The 16,074-nt window shown below is 37.5% G+C and overlaps 1 protein-coding gene across 5 annotated transcripts in view; it reads right to left on the bottom strand.

Annotated features, from left to right (window-relative positions):
* Positions 1–13,207, bottom strand: part of LOC106081172 (beta-alanyl-dopamine/carcinine hydrolase) — a 47,762-nt gene extending 34,555 nt beyond the window's left edge. Inside the window, exons 1-2 of one of the 5 annotated variants that reach the window (XM_059367599.1) lie at positions 13,118–13,207; positions 12,593–12,898 (exon numbers count right to left, since the gene is read on the bottom strand). In XM_059367599.1, coding sequence (XP_059223582.1) covers positions 12,593–12,676 — 84 coding nt within the window. In that variant the 5' untranslated portion in view covers positions 12,677–12,898; positions 13,118–13,207. Of the gene's footprint in view, positions 1–12,592 lie in introns of all 5 variants that reach the window. The other 4 variants (XM_059367602.1, XM_059367601.1, XM_059367600.1 and 1 more) reach the window with 4 other exon arrangements.
* Positions 13,208–16,074: the final 2,867 nt, after the last annotated feature.

Here is a 16,074-nt window from a genome sequence, read left to right on the forward strand (position 1 = left end):
AGCTCCTATATAAACCGGTCTCCCGATTTGACTTCTGGAACCCTTAAAAGCCGCAAATTTTTGTCTGATTTAGCCGAAATTTTGCATGTAGTGTTCTGTTATGACTTTCAATATGTATGCGAAGAACGGTCAAAATCGGTCAATAACCTTATATAGCTTCCATAAGAACCGATCTCACGATTTGAATTCTTGAGCCCTTAAAAGCCACAATTTTTTGTCTGATTTAGCCGAAATTTTGCATGTAGTGTTCTGTTATGACTTCCAAAAACTGTGTCAAGTACAGTTCAAATCGGTCAATAACCTGATATAGCCCCATATAAACAGATCTACCGATTTGACTTCTTGAGCCCTTACAAGCGTTATTTGGCTGAAATTGAGCATATGGTATTTTGTTATGACTTTCAACAACTATGCCAAGTACGGCCCAAATCGGTATATAATCTGATAAAACTCCCATATAAACAGATCTGCCAATTTGACTTCTTGAGTCCTTACAAGCCGCAATTTTTGTCCGATTTGGCTAAAATTTTGTATATAGTGTTCTGTTATGGCTTCTCTCGATCATCCTTGTTCGGTACCTAGAAGTATGTAGAATAAAATTAGGCCCTTCATCTAAATTTATTTTGCATAAATTTTTTGCATAATCCATGGTGGCGGGTCCCAAGATTCGTCCCGGCCGAACTTAGCACGCTTTTACTTTTTTTTAATTTTTAAAATTTTTTTGTTAATTTTAATTTCCTTTATTTAATTTTCATTTTACTGTAATATTATATATTTTTTTTAATTATTATTAGTTTAGTTATGTCGTGTGCTTGGCGTAATCCATCTGATGTTGCTTTGATCTCCATGCCTTATTACCATGGCGAATTCTGTCTTATGTATATTTACTACCTAGCTGAGCGAAAGACACACTTAATTTTATTCTGACAAGTGGTTAGTAGTCGCATGATGTTGTTTTTGTTGTTGCTGGTATTACTTGTTTCGAAGTTCATGACCGAGGCAATCGGCAGACCAATTTATTGGCTATTTCTATTTATAGAGAGACAAACGTGCAAAGTGGAACCACTAGTGTGGTTAGCGTGATCTTCATACCATTCTATAGCAGGCCTGACCGCGATGAGCGTTTTTTTGATTTATAAAGTGTTTCTTTAAACAAGAAAAAAATCTATAAAAAACACTAATTTACCATAAAGTTTATTTATAACAGGGGTGCTATTAAGTCGTTGTGCGTTTTTTTTTTGGATGTTGGTGATCAAATTTTTTGGCGAAACTTAATATGTTGTGGGAACTTCACTCAAAATCGAAGTGAATGTTTATTAGTTGATATTTTTAATTGTACGAAAGTACGATAAGGTCGAATTTCATTGCTTAGTCAAGGTTCTATTTATTTTAGAAAATTACCTGAAATATTGATGAGATTGATGTTTTAAAGCTTCCATGAGTTTAGGAAATATTACAATATATATTTTTTTTTAATTTTTTACAAAAAGGAAATTAACGTAGTTTTGTCTTTATTTCTCCAATTAGTTTTAACAATAATTTATACGTGACTATTTAACAAAATACTTTATTTTTCGCATTAGATATGCACATGTTTTGTTTTTTTTTTCTAAGTACACTCCCTTTAGCGATGTAGTAAATAAAAACTATTTACATCCGTGAGGGAAACCCACAAATCATTTCCAGCCATGATGCTTGGCCGTTGTTGGGTATTTTCCATTCAAGCTATTTCATTAAATTTTAATAAGTTGAAATAAGAGTAAGTAAAAACGGCTTAGTTCGGCCGGACCGAATCTTATATATTTTCGTCAGTGACAGAGATTATCTGTTCGTCCAAAGTAAAATACATTGAGCTTAAAACTGGAATCGGACTGCACTCATTGTGAGATATGTGAGATGTTTGCTCTTGTTCCTTTGTCGAATGTTCATGGGCAATATTTGCATTTGCATTTACACCTATAAAAGTTTTTTTCTGAATTTTCAATGACGAAAAATAATCGAAAATATACAACACTAGCTGAACCGGGTCCGCTCCCCTGCGCCTTCTTTTACTTTATATGGAGAGCAAAATTTTCCTTGGAATATTTATTTTCCAAAATTAAAGATCTTTTAGTGAAATACCATGCTACGAAAATAGTGTATCGCTTGACTAACAGTTTAACAATATAAGTGCCTTTATCTGAATCCCATATGATCTTTATTGGTCTACGAATTTAAGTTTGGATGTAAGATGTACTCCATTCTTAAAATATTTTATTACAGCCCGATATTCTCATGATGTCTGATTTAGGGATGTTTTCGGGGGTGAGGTGGTCACACTGACACTCGGCCCTGAAAAATATCAGCATCGTGCACTTCTCTCAAATATCATTTATTTAAACCCCATATTGCCATTGGTTTAAGGGGAGTTTACATGATGAGGCGTCCCCCAAACACGAGGCCCCAAAATTGGTTATCAAATTCGTTTTCTAATCTCAAATACCTTTCATTTGAGCCACATATTAGCATGGTCGAAAAATGTTTACCCTTTGGGGGTGTTTTGGGGAAGGGGTGATGCCCTTAATACATGGTCCTACATTTGGATATCAAATTCGTATTCTACTCCCAAATACCTTTATTTGGGCCCTATATTGCTATGGTCAGTTAAAAATTACTATTTGTGGGGTATTTTGGGAAAGGTAGACCCCCAGAAAATTGATTGAAAGTGGGTATCAATTCTTGCTCTCCCCCCCAATACCTTTCATTTAAGCTCCACATTGACATGGTCGGTAAATATGTCCGGTTTAGGGGTGTTTTGGGGTTTGGTGTGGTCCCCCAAACACTAAGTCCTGAAAATATATCATCAACGTGCTCTATTCTCATATATCTATATATGATTTATTTGAACCCCATATTGCCATTGGCCTCAAAATTGGATACCAAATTCGTTTTCTAATCTCATTTAAACTCCTTATTGCAAAAGTCAGCAAATATGTCCGGTTTAAGTTATTGACTCTAAAAACTATAAATATTTAGTTCCACTCTCTTTAAGACCCAAAATGTCTTGGTGAGCAATTACGTCCTATAGTGGTGGGACGTCCCCTAGACAGTAGGTCCCTTATGTTGATATCAGATACGTGGTCTACTCCCAAATACCTTTCATTTGAGTCCCATATTGTCATGATTGGTCTATTAATATGTTTGGTAGGTTATAGGATGGGGCGGACCCCCAAAGTACCCCATCCGAAATTTGGATACTAAATTTTTATTTTTAGGGTTCTATATGAGAGCACACAAAATTTCGCTTAAATCGTACCACCCATCTCCGAGATCTGGTGTTTCTGAAAATTAGTGTAAGGGGGAGGGTCCAGTAATCTAAAAACGAAAATTTGGCATCAAAATCTAGGGTGGGGTGCCTAGGAGGGTCGCTCATCCCCAAAACCCGCCAAACAGATATATAGACCAATTACTACAATATGGGTATCAAATAAAAGGTATTTGAGAGTAGGAAATGAATCTAATATCCAATTGTGGAACTAAGTGTTCCGTAGGCAGCACACCCCCAAAAAAACCCTCAAATCGGACATATTTACCGGCCATGGCGATATGGATCTTAAATGAAAGGCCTTTGGGAGTAGAGCACCCCAACCCAAGCAGGACTTTGTACTGACCATTGCAATGCGGGGTTTAAATAAGAGGAATTTGAGAGCAGAAAAATCTGCTGGTAGATTGCAATACATTCTTAACTAAAATTAAGCAGAAATATTTTACAAATTTAGAGTACTCCTCTCCCACATAGCATTGTCGAGCGCAGCGGAGCGGGACGGGCTTAGCTAGTATAAAGGGTAATTTTTTTAAGAGATATAGGAAAGTTCTTCAAAAAACACATAAAATTCGGAAAAATGTATGAAATCTTTACTTGAATCGATATAATTTAATATTTGCAGATTATTTCATGCAAATGTTGACAGTGACTGCGCCTCAAATGGTCCATCCGATTAGTCCAATTTCGGCATACACTATCCAACATTTCGACCGATATCTCACGAATAAATGCCTAATACAGTCAATGACAGAACATTTGTACCACTAGCCGAACGTAGAATAGCGTTCCAAGCGCCTCGATCTTCTGCGATAATTCTAAAATGTCTGACACTAAGTTTCGAAGTGTCTCCCACCACTTGATCTTGCCATCGGGCTTTTAGTCTTCCCGGTTTGCGTGTACCACCGTGTTTGCCTTCAAAAGACTTCTTTGCTGGAGCTTCTTCATCTATTCTGACAACATGACCTAGCTAACGTAGCCGTTGTATTTTGATGCATGTAACTATGCTATCGTCGTCATACAGCCCATACAGCTCGTGGTTCATATGTCGCCTATATTCTCCACAAAATATAGTCTAAAGGCGTTAAATGACACTATCTAGCACGCCCAATCGACCTGTCCCGAACGTGAAATAAAATGTTCATCGAACTCGCGTGTTACGCGTGTTGAAACCACATGTCATTCAAGTCAAGCTCTTGCATTTTGGGCAAAAAAAAGTTGGATATCATCTCACGATAGCGCTCACCATTCACAGTTACATTGCGATTCGCATCATCTTTGAAGAAGTACGGTCCAATGATGCCACCAGCCCATAAACCGCAACACACTGTGACTTTTTCTGGATCCATTGGTAGCCCTTGCAATGCTTCTGGCAGATGTTCACTCTAAAATTGACAATTCTTGCTATTTACTAAACCATTGTCCCAAAAATGAACTTTGTTGTAAACTGGAAGAAGCGCGCGATGATCTTTCTTAACAGAGCACGGATTTTGATAAAAAAATTCAATAATTTGCAAGCGTTGTTCGTTTGAAAGACGATTAAAGGTTAAGTTATAGACCAAACTGAAGTTGTTTGACAGTGAAACAAAACACGAAACGTGCGTGAGATGTTTAAGTGTTGCCAAAAATATAATAGCAAAAAAATCACCCTTTATAAATAAATGTGACAGTCGTCTAAACATGCGAGGCATTATATTTACAAACAGCGCTTAAAAGGTGTTTTTGGGATAATCCGAGTGTTGCGCAGCAACCTTAAAACAAAATAATCTGTGGAGAGATTTTTAAATAAATCCATTTTGCACACGGTCGTCGCATAGTGGGATAGAATCAAAAGAAAAAACTAGTAAAAAATATGCCATTTGACAACGGACAGAGATGTTCGGACTCGGCTATAAAACGCAGGTGCCTTATGATTGAGCTTAAAACTTGAATCGGACAGCACTCAATGATATGTGAGAAGTTTGCCTCTGTTCTTTAGTGGAATATTCATGAGCAAATTCGAAATTTGAAATTTTGGCCGAGATTGGCTTCGTATTTTGTGATTCACGAGGGCATTTATGGTTCGTTTTTCATTTTGATGCATGATTTGGATTGGTGAAAATGACCTTGCTGCAGTATGCATCAAAGTCCGATAATTCAAAATATGTAAGACACGTTACAATAGAATTGCTAAAATATCAAAAACGTTTTATTGTTTAAAAATTTTATAAAAAATCCTCAATTGGCTGTTTGTTTCAATTGGTTAATGTGGATATTGTAAGCTCTCATTCAATTTTACTAATTTACAAATCCTATACATAAACGAAATGTTTAAAACAAAAATTTAAAACGGGCTTGTAAGTAAAATGGAACAAAATCTCGATTTGAATTGAAAAATTGGAAAGCCATGTCGTCAATATTTTCAACAACGCCTGTTCATGATTATGACACCAAAATTGCAAGATTTTACAACGTTTGTTTTCTATCAGTGTTTTAGTCCAAATATTTTTGTTTGTTATATAAAAGTGTTACTCCACCGAACGCCCACAGCTTTTCTTTAATTTGTAAATTCCTTGATTGTTGGCTACCACTTGAATTCCCCAAGTGTCAACGACTATCTAACAGTAAAAGGTATTAATTAAATTATAATGACATAAATTGCTTTAATTTCTAATGACTTGCATAAAGCGTTTACCATATTAAGGGAATTGGAAATTGTTGATTACAATCTAGAAAAACTACAAACAACATTATAATGAGAAAGAAATTTGTATTTAATTAAATGCAACGTTCAGACAATACAATAAAAAGGCGTTTAGTAAAACAAAAAAATAAAAGTGCTAGACAGTCCAAATGAGTATTCAAATTTGTGGGTCGGTTGCTTTTGCCACAAGTTGAAATATCATATGTAAAGCTTCATATGTATAGTATACTAGATGAACCGGGCCCGCTCCGCTGTGCCTTCTTTTATTTTATATGGAACAAAATTATACGTCCTAAACATATGGTCCCGAATATTGTCATCAGATCCTTTGTTTACTTCCAGATACCTTTTATTTGAGCTCCATATTCATATTTCCATAGCCGGCAAACATGACCGGTTTGGGGGGATTGGGGCGGCCACTCAGTGATTGCCCTCGAAAATATATATCAGATTCGTGTTCTACTCTAAAATACCTTTTATTGGAGCCCCATATTGCAATTGTCAGCAAATACGTCTTATTTTGGTGGTATTAGTGGGGTGGGCCCGTTGACACTTTTCCCGAATATTGATATCAGATTCGTGCTTTACTCTCAAAGACCTTTCATTTGAGCCCCATATTCCTATGGTCGTAAATTGTTCCCCTTTGGGGGGTGTTTTGGGTAAGGGGTGGCCCCCCAGAAACTTGGTCCCACATTTGGATATCAAATTGGTAATCTACTCGCAAATACCATTCATTTGAGTTCCATATTGCCATTGTCGATAAATATGTCCGATTTAGGGGTGTTTTGGGGATTGGGGTGGTCCCCCAAACACTTGGTCTGACAATTGGATATCAGATAAGTTTTCTTATCTTAAATACCTTTCATTTGAGTCCCATATTGTCCTGATTGGTCTTTATATATATGGTAGGTTTTGGGGGTGGGGCGGCCCCCCTAGGTACCCCATCCAAAATTTAGATACGAAATTTTTGTTTCTAGGTAACTATAAGAGGACATACAAAAATTTCATTTAAATTTCCACCCACCCATTTCCGAGATCTGGCGTTTTTGAAAATTAGGGTAAGGGGCAGAGTCCGCTCCCCTTCAGATATCAAAAAATGTAGTAGCCCCGAATTTAAATCAGCGTCGTGCTCTGCTCTCAAATATCATTTTTTTATTTGAACTCCACATTGCCATTGGCCTCGAAATTAGATATCAAATTTGTTTTCTCATCTCAAATACCTTTCGTTTAAACCCCTTTTGCAAAAGTCAGCAAATATGTCCGGTTTGAGGTTTGGGCCCTAAAAACTTATATTGCTATGGTCGCAAATTTTTCCTGTTTGGGTGTGTTTTTGGGTAAGGGCGGCTTCCAAACACTTGGTCGCACATTTGAATATCAAATTTGTATTCTAAACTCAAATACCTTTTATTTGGGACCCATATTGACATGGTCAGTAAATACGTCCTATTTGGGGAAGGAATGGACCTCCAGAAACTTGGTCACAAAAAAAAGTTGTTAAGTGAAGAACTTTTATGCCTTTCAATAATATCCACATCAAAAACGGTCCAGATCGGGCAGTATTCGCCTTTAACCCTTGATAATATGATTTTAAATTTTATTTCCCACCTTTGTTTTCAAATAAATCCCACTTCCATTCGCACTTGCATGGTGTTTGCTCAAATGTTATCATTCATATAAAGGTGCAATACACATTAACATTAGAGTGGGACGATTTGAACATCTTAAGCGTTTCTGATTTTAGGGATTGTAAATGCAAATTTTGCTTATGAACATTCCACCAAGGAACAGGGCCAAACTTCTCACATATCAATGAGTGCAGTCCGATTCAAGTTTAAGCTCAATGATAAGGGCCCTCCTTTTTCATGGCCGAGTCCGAACGGCGTGCCGCAGTGCGACACCTCTTTGGTGAGAAGTTTTACATGGCATAGTACCTCACAAATGTTGCCAGCAGTAAGAGGGGAAAACCACTGCTGAAAATTTTTTCTGATGGTCTCACCAGGATTCGAACCCAGGCGTTCAGCGTCATAGGCGCACATGCTAACCTCTGCGCTACGGGGGCCTCTTGGGATTGTCCGGAGCAAAAAAGTCCACTAGACCATACGTCTATGGTGGAAATCGAGCCTCCGAGCCATCTGTTTTGACTTGCAGTTTTTTCTCTGACTTTTGTCACGTTTTTTGCATATTTTGGGCTATAACAGCCAAACCATTAAGATTTTCGACCCAATACTAAGATTACAAAAGCACCGGAACGCTCCTTAACGCAGTTTTGGTCTTGTGCAAGTGCAAATTTTTCGTCCAAATATTGATAAATTATTTTGAACAACTGACAATGGTAGTTCATCAATATTTTCAAGAAAAATTTTGACTTTCTCAAGGATAAAACACCTTTTTTTTGCTCAGAAACGCGAAGCGCCCATTAAAATATTTTTCCTTCCATACTAATCGCCCCACCCTAATGAACATATGATTTTATTTTTTATTTATTCATACTGTTATTATCATCACTTGACTATTTGCTTTAAAATTCGATGAAGCAATTTCGTTCGTTTATAACGAATTGCTTTTTTTATTGCCAGCGTTATCTTAAGTTATTTAATGCTAGATTGTATCAGAAATTAAAGATAATAAAATAAAAGAAACAAGTAACAAGTTAAAGCCTGCTAAGTTCGGCCTGGCCGAATCTTGGGTACCCCACACCATGGATTCCGCTAAAAATGTACGCTTATTAACTGGGTTCGTATTTAAATTATTTTGGTCTCAAGAAGTAATATCGGGATATAGGTACTTTGGGGGGCCTTTATCACCATATTGAACGATTCGGATAAAACTTGGCACTGATGTTGGTAGTTATAAGAAAGGGGTTTGTGCCAAATTTCAGTCAAATCGGATGAAAATTGAGGCTTCTAAGGGCTCAAAAAGTCAAATCCGGGAATCGGGTAATATGGGGGCTATATCTGTTTATAGACCGGTTCGAATCATATTTGGCATGGATGTTAGAAGTCATAACTCAAGGCCTTGTTCCACATTTCAGCCAAGTCGGATAAAAATTGAGGCTCCTAAGGCCTCAAGAAGTCAAAAACGAGAATCTGTTTATATGGGGGCTATATATGTTTATAGACCAATTCGGATCATACTTGGTATAGATGTTGAAAGTCATAATTTTTATCTTTGTTCCAAGTCTTAGCCGAATCGGATGAAAATTGAGGCTCCTAGGGGCTCAAGAAATCAAATAGGGGGATCGGTTTATATGGAGGCTATTTCTAAATCTTAACCATTATGTGCGATTTGCAATCCCCAAAAATTTCAAGAAGCTAGCTTTACGCGTTCGACCGTTATCGTGATTTGGACAGACGGGCGACTCAGAATGACGAGACGATCCAGAATATATGTACTTAATGGGGTCGCAAATCAATATTTCGAGGTGTTACAAACGGAATGACTAGATTAGAATAGCCCTGTTCTATGGTGGTGGGTATAAAAATGAGTTAAGCTGCCATTACATGATCAGACATGTCATTTCAATTTCAACAAGTAAAAAGGCATTAAGTTCCGCCGGGCCGAACTTTGGATACCCATCCCCATGGATAAATTAATCATCCTTTTTTATTATAACTCCAGTAGCATATATATATTCATAGGGGCTGATCTGGATCATATTTGATTCAGGTCCCGATAACTCTTATACAAGTAACAGTTTCAGCGAAATCAGGCAACAAATCGGCTTTTTGTGGGATTAAGACCCTTAATTGGAAGATTGGTCTACATGGCAGACATACCTATATAGTCTGATTTGAATCGGATTCAAACTAATTCAAATTTCAGCGAAATCTGGTAATAAATAAAGTTTTTATGGGCTTCAGACCCTTCATCGGCAAATATAGTCCGATCTGAACCATAAGTGAGTCGGATTTCGGGAGGCTTAAAACTAGTCACTGATGCAAATTTCAGCGAAATCGGGTAATAAATAAAGCTTTTTTAGGCTTTAAACCCTTTATCAGCCGATCTTAATGGCCTATATGGCAACTATATCTATATGGTGTGATCTGGATCATATTTGGGTCGGATTTCGGGAGGCTCAAAAAACTCACAATTGCAAATTTCAGCGAAATCGGGTAATTAATAAAGCTTTTATGGGCTTAAGACCCTTTATCGACAGATCGGTCTATATGGGAGCTAAATTTTAATATAGTCCAATCGGAACCATATTTAGATCGGGTGCTGGGAGGCATATAACATTACTCAATGTTCGAAATTTCAGCGAAATCTGGTAGTAAATAAAGCTTTTATGAGCTTCAGGCGCTCTATCGTTAGATCCGTCTATAGAGCAGCTATTCCAAATATGGTCCGATTTGGACCGTTCAAGAACTTAACCTGCGTGCTGCAAAAATACGTATCTGTGCCAAATTTCAGTGATTACAATGACAGACAAACGGACAACGTTAAATCACCTTAGAATGAGCCTTCGATGTTGGGCATTATGTAGACGTTCCGTAGGCTCCAAATGGGGCCTCAATCCGAGGATAGTCTACTGGCTCTGCAGGGGCTTGATTAGACCAATACTTACTTACGCCTCAGTAGTTTGGTGGACTGTGATGAAGAAAAAGTACAACATAAGAACCATACAACAGGTTCAGAGAACATGTTGTCTTGGCATAGGCCGAGTGATGAGGACCACGCCCACTAGGGCACTGGAGACTAATCTATATATCCGACCCATTGACATACAAATTAAGTGTGAGGTAGCCACTGCGGCTATGAGACTTAAGGCGATGGGAGAATGGATTGAGGATGCGAGCAGCACACACCATCGCGGTATAATCAAGGCGACGATAGGAAACCTGGAAGGAAAGGAAGAGGTTTCCGATCGGACACTGATGCCAGCGGCACAGTCTTGAACTGACGGAACCCTAGTATTGCCATCTGAAAGATCATGTTACATGGATGGATCAAAGCTGGAGGACAGAGTTGGCCTGGGGGTCTACATTGAGAATCCAGGAACTGAGATTTGTTTTACAACGCGAGGACATCGAGTGTGAAAACCTTTACTGACAGTAAAATGGCCATAAGGACGGTAAGGTTACGAACAGTCATGTAGATTAAGAAGCAGATTAACGCCTTCTCTGAGGATTGCACAATCCGCATCGTTTGGGTGCCGGGCCATAACGGAGTAAGGGGGAAAGAAAGAACAGACGATATGGCAGTGAAGGCAAAAGGACTGCCGTTAATAAACTTGGTTAACCCGAAGACTTTCGGACGACGAGCGCGAAACAGTCGGTAGGACGGCGAAAATCCTTTGGTATGGTCCGGATTGTGAGAGGACGAGGCTATTACTGAAATGAGATAAGAAGGAGGTCAGTACAGCTTTTGGTATCATAACGGGACACACAGGACTACGAGCTCACTTATGCAAAATCGGTGCGGCAAGGAGGATATTCAACAAAAATGTTTGGAGGGGTACCAGAACTCCCTGTGCCAAATTTCAGCAAAATCGGATGAAAAATGCTCCTTTAATGAGCTCAATACTCTATATCGGAAGATCGGTCTATATGGCAGCTATATCCAAATATGGTCCGATCAGGACGATATTCAACAAAAGGTTTTAGAGGGGTACCAGAACTCGACATGCCAAATTTCATCAAAATCCGATGAAAAATGTTCCTTTTATAGGCTAATTACACTATATCGGGAGATCGGTCTATATGGCAGCTATATACAAATATGGTCCGATCTGGACCACATTTAAAAGGGATGGGTAGGGGTCTTTCAGAATGTACTGTGCCAAATCGAAATCGGATAAAAAATGACAAATTTATTGCCTCAAGACTTTATGTCTGGATATCGGTCTATATAGCGGCTAGATATAACTAAAATCTGATTTTATGAGATAAGAAGGTCAGGTTTTCCTACAAAAAAATACCAAATCATCAACAATTTTTTGGAAAATATTTTTATACTCAAGATATCTGCAAAAATATAAATACCCAAATAAAAACCCAAAAAGGTATTTATTGGGTATATACCCAATCAATATCCAAATGTTGGGTATTTACCCATCTCTATGTATGGGGTCCAAATCCTTGAAAATGCAGGAGAGATGTCCCAACCAGTCTACACCGAAAAAGCTTTTGTCCTAACTTTAAATATTTAGTTAAGTTTTCATCAATATCAAGATTTTTTACTTGATATTAAAATGTTTTATTTATATTGAGGAATTTTCATTTACTTGATATTAAGAAAGACAATTTTGGAATGGTAAACAGACACACGTTTTTAAATAAATTTACTTATCGTACTTATTAAATAAAATTATACTAACTCTTTATTTATTTTTTTTTTTAGCCAATATGAAGGTAAGTTCTGCAACAAATTAGATTTTTTTTCCATTTTCCCGGTAAACTACATTTTACGGAATTATTTTTTTTTTTAATTTTGGTTCCACACAAATCATAGAATCCTTATAGATATTTATGTATAAATGTAGCAATGTTGAACTATTTTTAAAATTTTTATTTTCATATTCCTTTATATTCGTCGAAGAGCATTTATTGACTCCCAATACAATATTTTTACTTAACAATTTTTTAACCACTGCTCGCTCCATCACTTACCATGTCAAATCCAACCTCATAATGAGTTCCACGGGTGTAAAGGACTGGAACAGCCTGGCGACGAGGAATATTTTTAGCGCTCATTTTTGCTACTGTTGTTGGGGTTGTTTCTGATGTGGTGTTGTTGCAAGCTGCAATTTGTTGATACTACTGACTTTGGTTTTGCGAAAATGCAAGTGACTTGTGAGAGCTTCTTATCAATTTTTTTGTCAATATGTAGCTTTATGAAGAGTAAATATTTTTAATGCGATAAATCTTTTACAATATTATAAAAAAAAAAACAATGCCAATGCCAGCAACACAACACTTTTTCTTATAAAAAGAGAGGGAGAACACACCAAAATTTGGCACAAAAAAAAAAAACAAAACAGATTAATTAACCAAATAAATGACACTTGAAATAATATACACAATTTTTGATGACAATGTCGTCGCTGTATGTCTGTTTTCCACTTTTGAGTGTTCGATACTATTTGACTTTTGGTGTAAGAATTTTATTTTATATCATTTTATATGTTCTGTTACTTTAAAGGTTTGAGCAATTAATTTCTCCGTTCAAAAAATTCGTATCGATGTGCAGCGTTTAACCGTAATTCTCAAACTAATTGGTTTTGGATTTGTAGCCCGCTAAGTGAGTTCGCTTTTCTTGGGTGGTTGGTGCTTGTCTTCTAATTTTTGTTTTTGTTGTTGCTGATTATTTGGTTAGATGTTTTGTTGTAAGTTCTCTCTGTTTTGTTTTCATGTTTTGGTTCTAACAATAACAATAACAACAACTCACAACACAGTGGCGGCAACGACGACCCAATCCAACTCAACCACTAGAGATGTGCACGTGAGAGAATTTTCACTCTCGCACGCTCACGAGAAAAAATTTTTATGATTAAAATGTGTATGGTCAAGCACGACTTTTTATGCCGACTCACGTTCACGCAGGATTCATGAGAAAATTACGACTAACGAGTCACTCACGACTCACGAAACTTTCTCGAGACGCTCACGACTCACTTGATACTCACGAAACACTCACGAGACAATCACGACTCACGAGAGAATTATTACTCCCGAGAAAAATCACGACGAAACACTCACAACTCACGAGATGCTCCGAAGTCACAAGGCTCTCACAACTCCCGGTTGAAAATATATTTTTCCCTGAAACGAAGGCCACTGTAGCGCAGAGGTTAGCATGTCCGCCTATGACGCTGAACGCTTGGGTTCGAATCCTGGCGAGACCATCAGAAAAAATTTTCAGTGGTGGTTTTCCTCTCCAACATTTGTGAGGTCCTATGCCATGTAAAACTTCTCTCCAAAGAGGTGTCGCACGCCGTTCGGACTTGGCTATAAAAAAGGAGGCCCCTTATCATTGAGCTTAAAACTTGAATCGGACTGCACTCATTGATATGTGAGAAGTTTGCCACTGTTCCTTAGTGGAATGTTCATGGGCAAAATTTGCATTTGAAACGAATATTATTTTCCAAGCGTCTCAAATCAAATCGCCCAGCCCATACGGCTAAAGCTAGAATAATGAAATTTTGCACAAATGTTGGTCTTGGGTCAAAGGCACGGGATAAGGCTGGATTTGATGATATTCGCCCAGCGCTAACGGAAAGGCCTAGAATTGTGTTTCAGGCCTCAAATAAAAGAACGTCTCAAAAAATTAAATTAAAGAGCGTCTCGAAATAATAAGGTTTGGGTCATAGGCACGGGATAAGGCTAAAATTTGTGATATTCGTACGTTTTGGATGCAAAAAAGTTCCAAGAAGTACGAAATGGCGCTAACGGAAAGGGCTAGAATTATGTTCTAAGGTTTGGTAAAATATTTTGGAAAATCGTACCGGAAGTGTGGGAAATAGTACCTATAGTGCCGCAATTGGCATTATTTGGTACTTTCTTAGTAAATTGAACTAGAGTTCTGAATTTTGAAACTTGGGTACACTATGGCAACCTTAATTGGGTGACTATAAGAGTTTATTGACATTCGTACATTTAGATACTAAAAAAAGTAGCAAAAAGGTACGAAATGGGTGAACTTTGTACAGGGTGGATGGATAGAAGTAGAATTTTGAAATTTGACTTAAAAGACATCTGGGGCAAAAGGATGAGGGCAAAAAAAAAAATGGAAAAAGAGTACAAGTTACGAGAGAAAATGTACATTTGGAACATCGTACCGGAAGTGGGAGAAATAGTATGTTTTAGTACCGCAATTGCTACTTTTTGGTACGTAATTTGTAAATTGATCAAGAGCTCTGAATTTTGAAACTTGGGTACACTATGGCAAACTTAATTGGGTGACTAAAAGAGTTTGTTGGAATTCGGACATTTAGGTACTACAAAGTACTACTAAAGTACGAACTGGGTGAACTTTTTACAGGGCGAATGGATAGAGGTAGAATTTTGAAATTTGACTTAAAAGACATCTGGTGCAAAAGGATGAGGGTGAAAAGAAAAATGGAAAAATAGTACTGGTAACGGAAAAAAACGTACGTTTAGTACCGCAATTGGTACCATTTGGAGCTTTCTTTACAGATGGCAGTCCTTTACACTCAGACAATTTTAGGTCCATTGTGATACCACAGTAGCGACAGACCAAGGCTTCTGGCGGGAATCGAACCCACGACCACAGCACTGGTAATCCAAGCATGCTACCAACTCGGCTACCGGGGCACCCACAGATGGAGTTAGAGGTCTGAAAAATGGTATGATGGGTGACAATATGATCTAATTAAAATTCGTACATTTTGATACCAAAATTTGTGCTATTGCGCATTTTGGTGACTATGATCTCTTTACAAGTCGCACATTTAGATGATAATATTGGTACCATTTGGTACTTTCTGTGCAGTATGTAGGCATGTAATAAAACCTATGTATAAATAAATGATGGGCGACTAAATGTTTGTTTCACAATGCGAACATTTTGGTACAAAAATTGGTACTTTGTTTACATATGGAGCTAGAGGTCCGAAATTTGACATGAAGGTACAACTAAGAAATATATGATTGGCCAAATGATCTATTCACCATTCGCACATTTTGCTACCAAAATTAATACCATTTGGTATTTCCTTCATAGATGGTGTTAGGGGTCTGACATTTGGCATGTAGGTCCACCTAAGAAATAAATAATGGATGACTAAATGATCTATTCAAAATTCGTACATTTTGGTACCATATTGTACTTTGTGTTCAGGTGGAGTTTGAGGCCTGGAATTTGGCATGTAGGTACAACTAAGAAATATATGATGGTGACTTAATGTTCTATTACAAATTTGTACATTTTGGTACCATTTGGTACTTTCTTCATAGATGGAGTAAGGGGTCTGAAATTTGGCATGTAGGTAGAAATTAGGTAAATTATCATACATTTTGTTATCAAAATTGGTACCAATTGGTACTTTCTTTACCGATAGAGCTAGAGGCCTGAAATTTGGCATGCGGATACAACTAGGAAAAATATAGTGTTTGACTATGAGCTTTTTGCC

This window comes from Stomoxys calcitrans, chromosome 4 (genome assembly GCF_963082655.1).
Source record: "Stomoxys calcitrans chromosome 4, idStoCalc2.1, whole genome shotgun sequence".
In the NCBI taxonomy this organism is placed as follows: Eukaryota; Metazoa; Arthropoda; class Insecta; order Diptera; family Muscidae; genus Stomoxys; species Stomoxys calcitrans.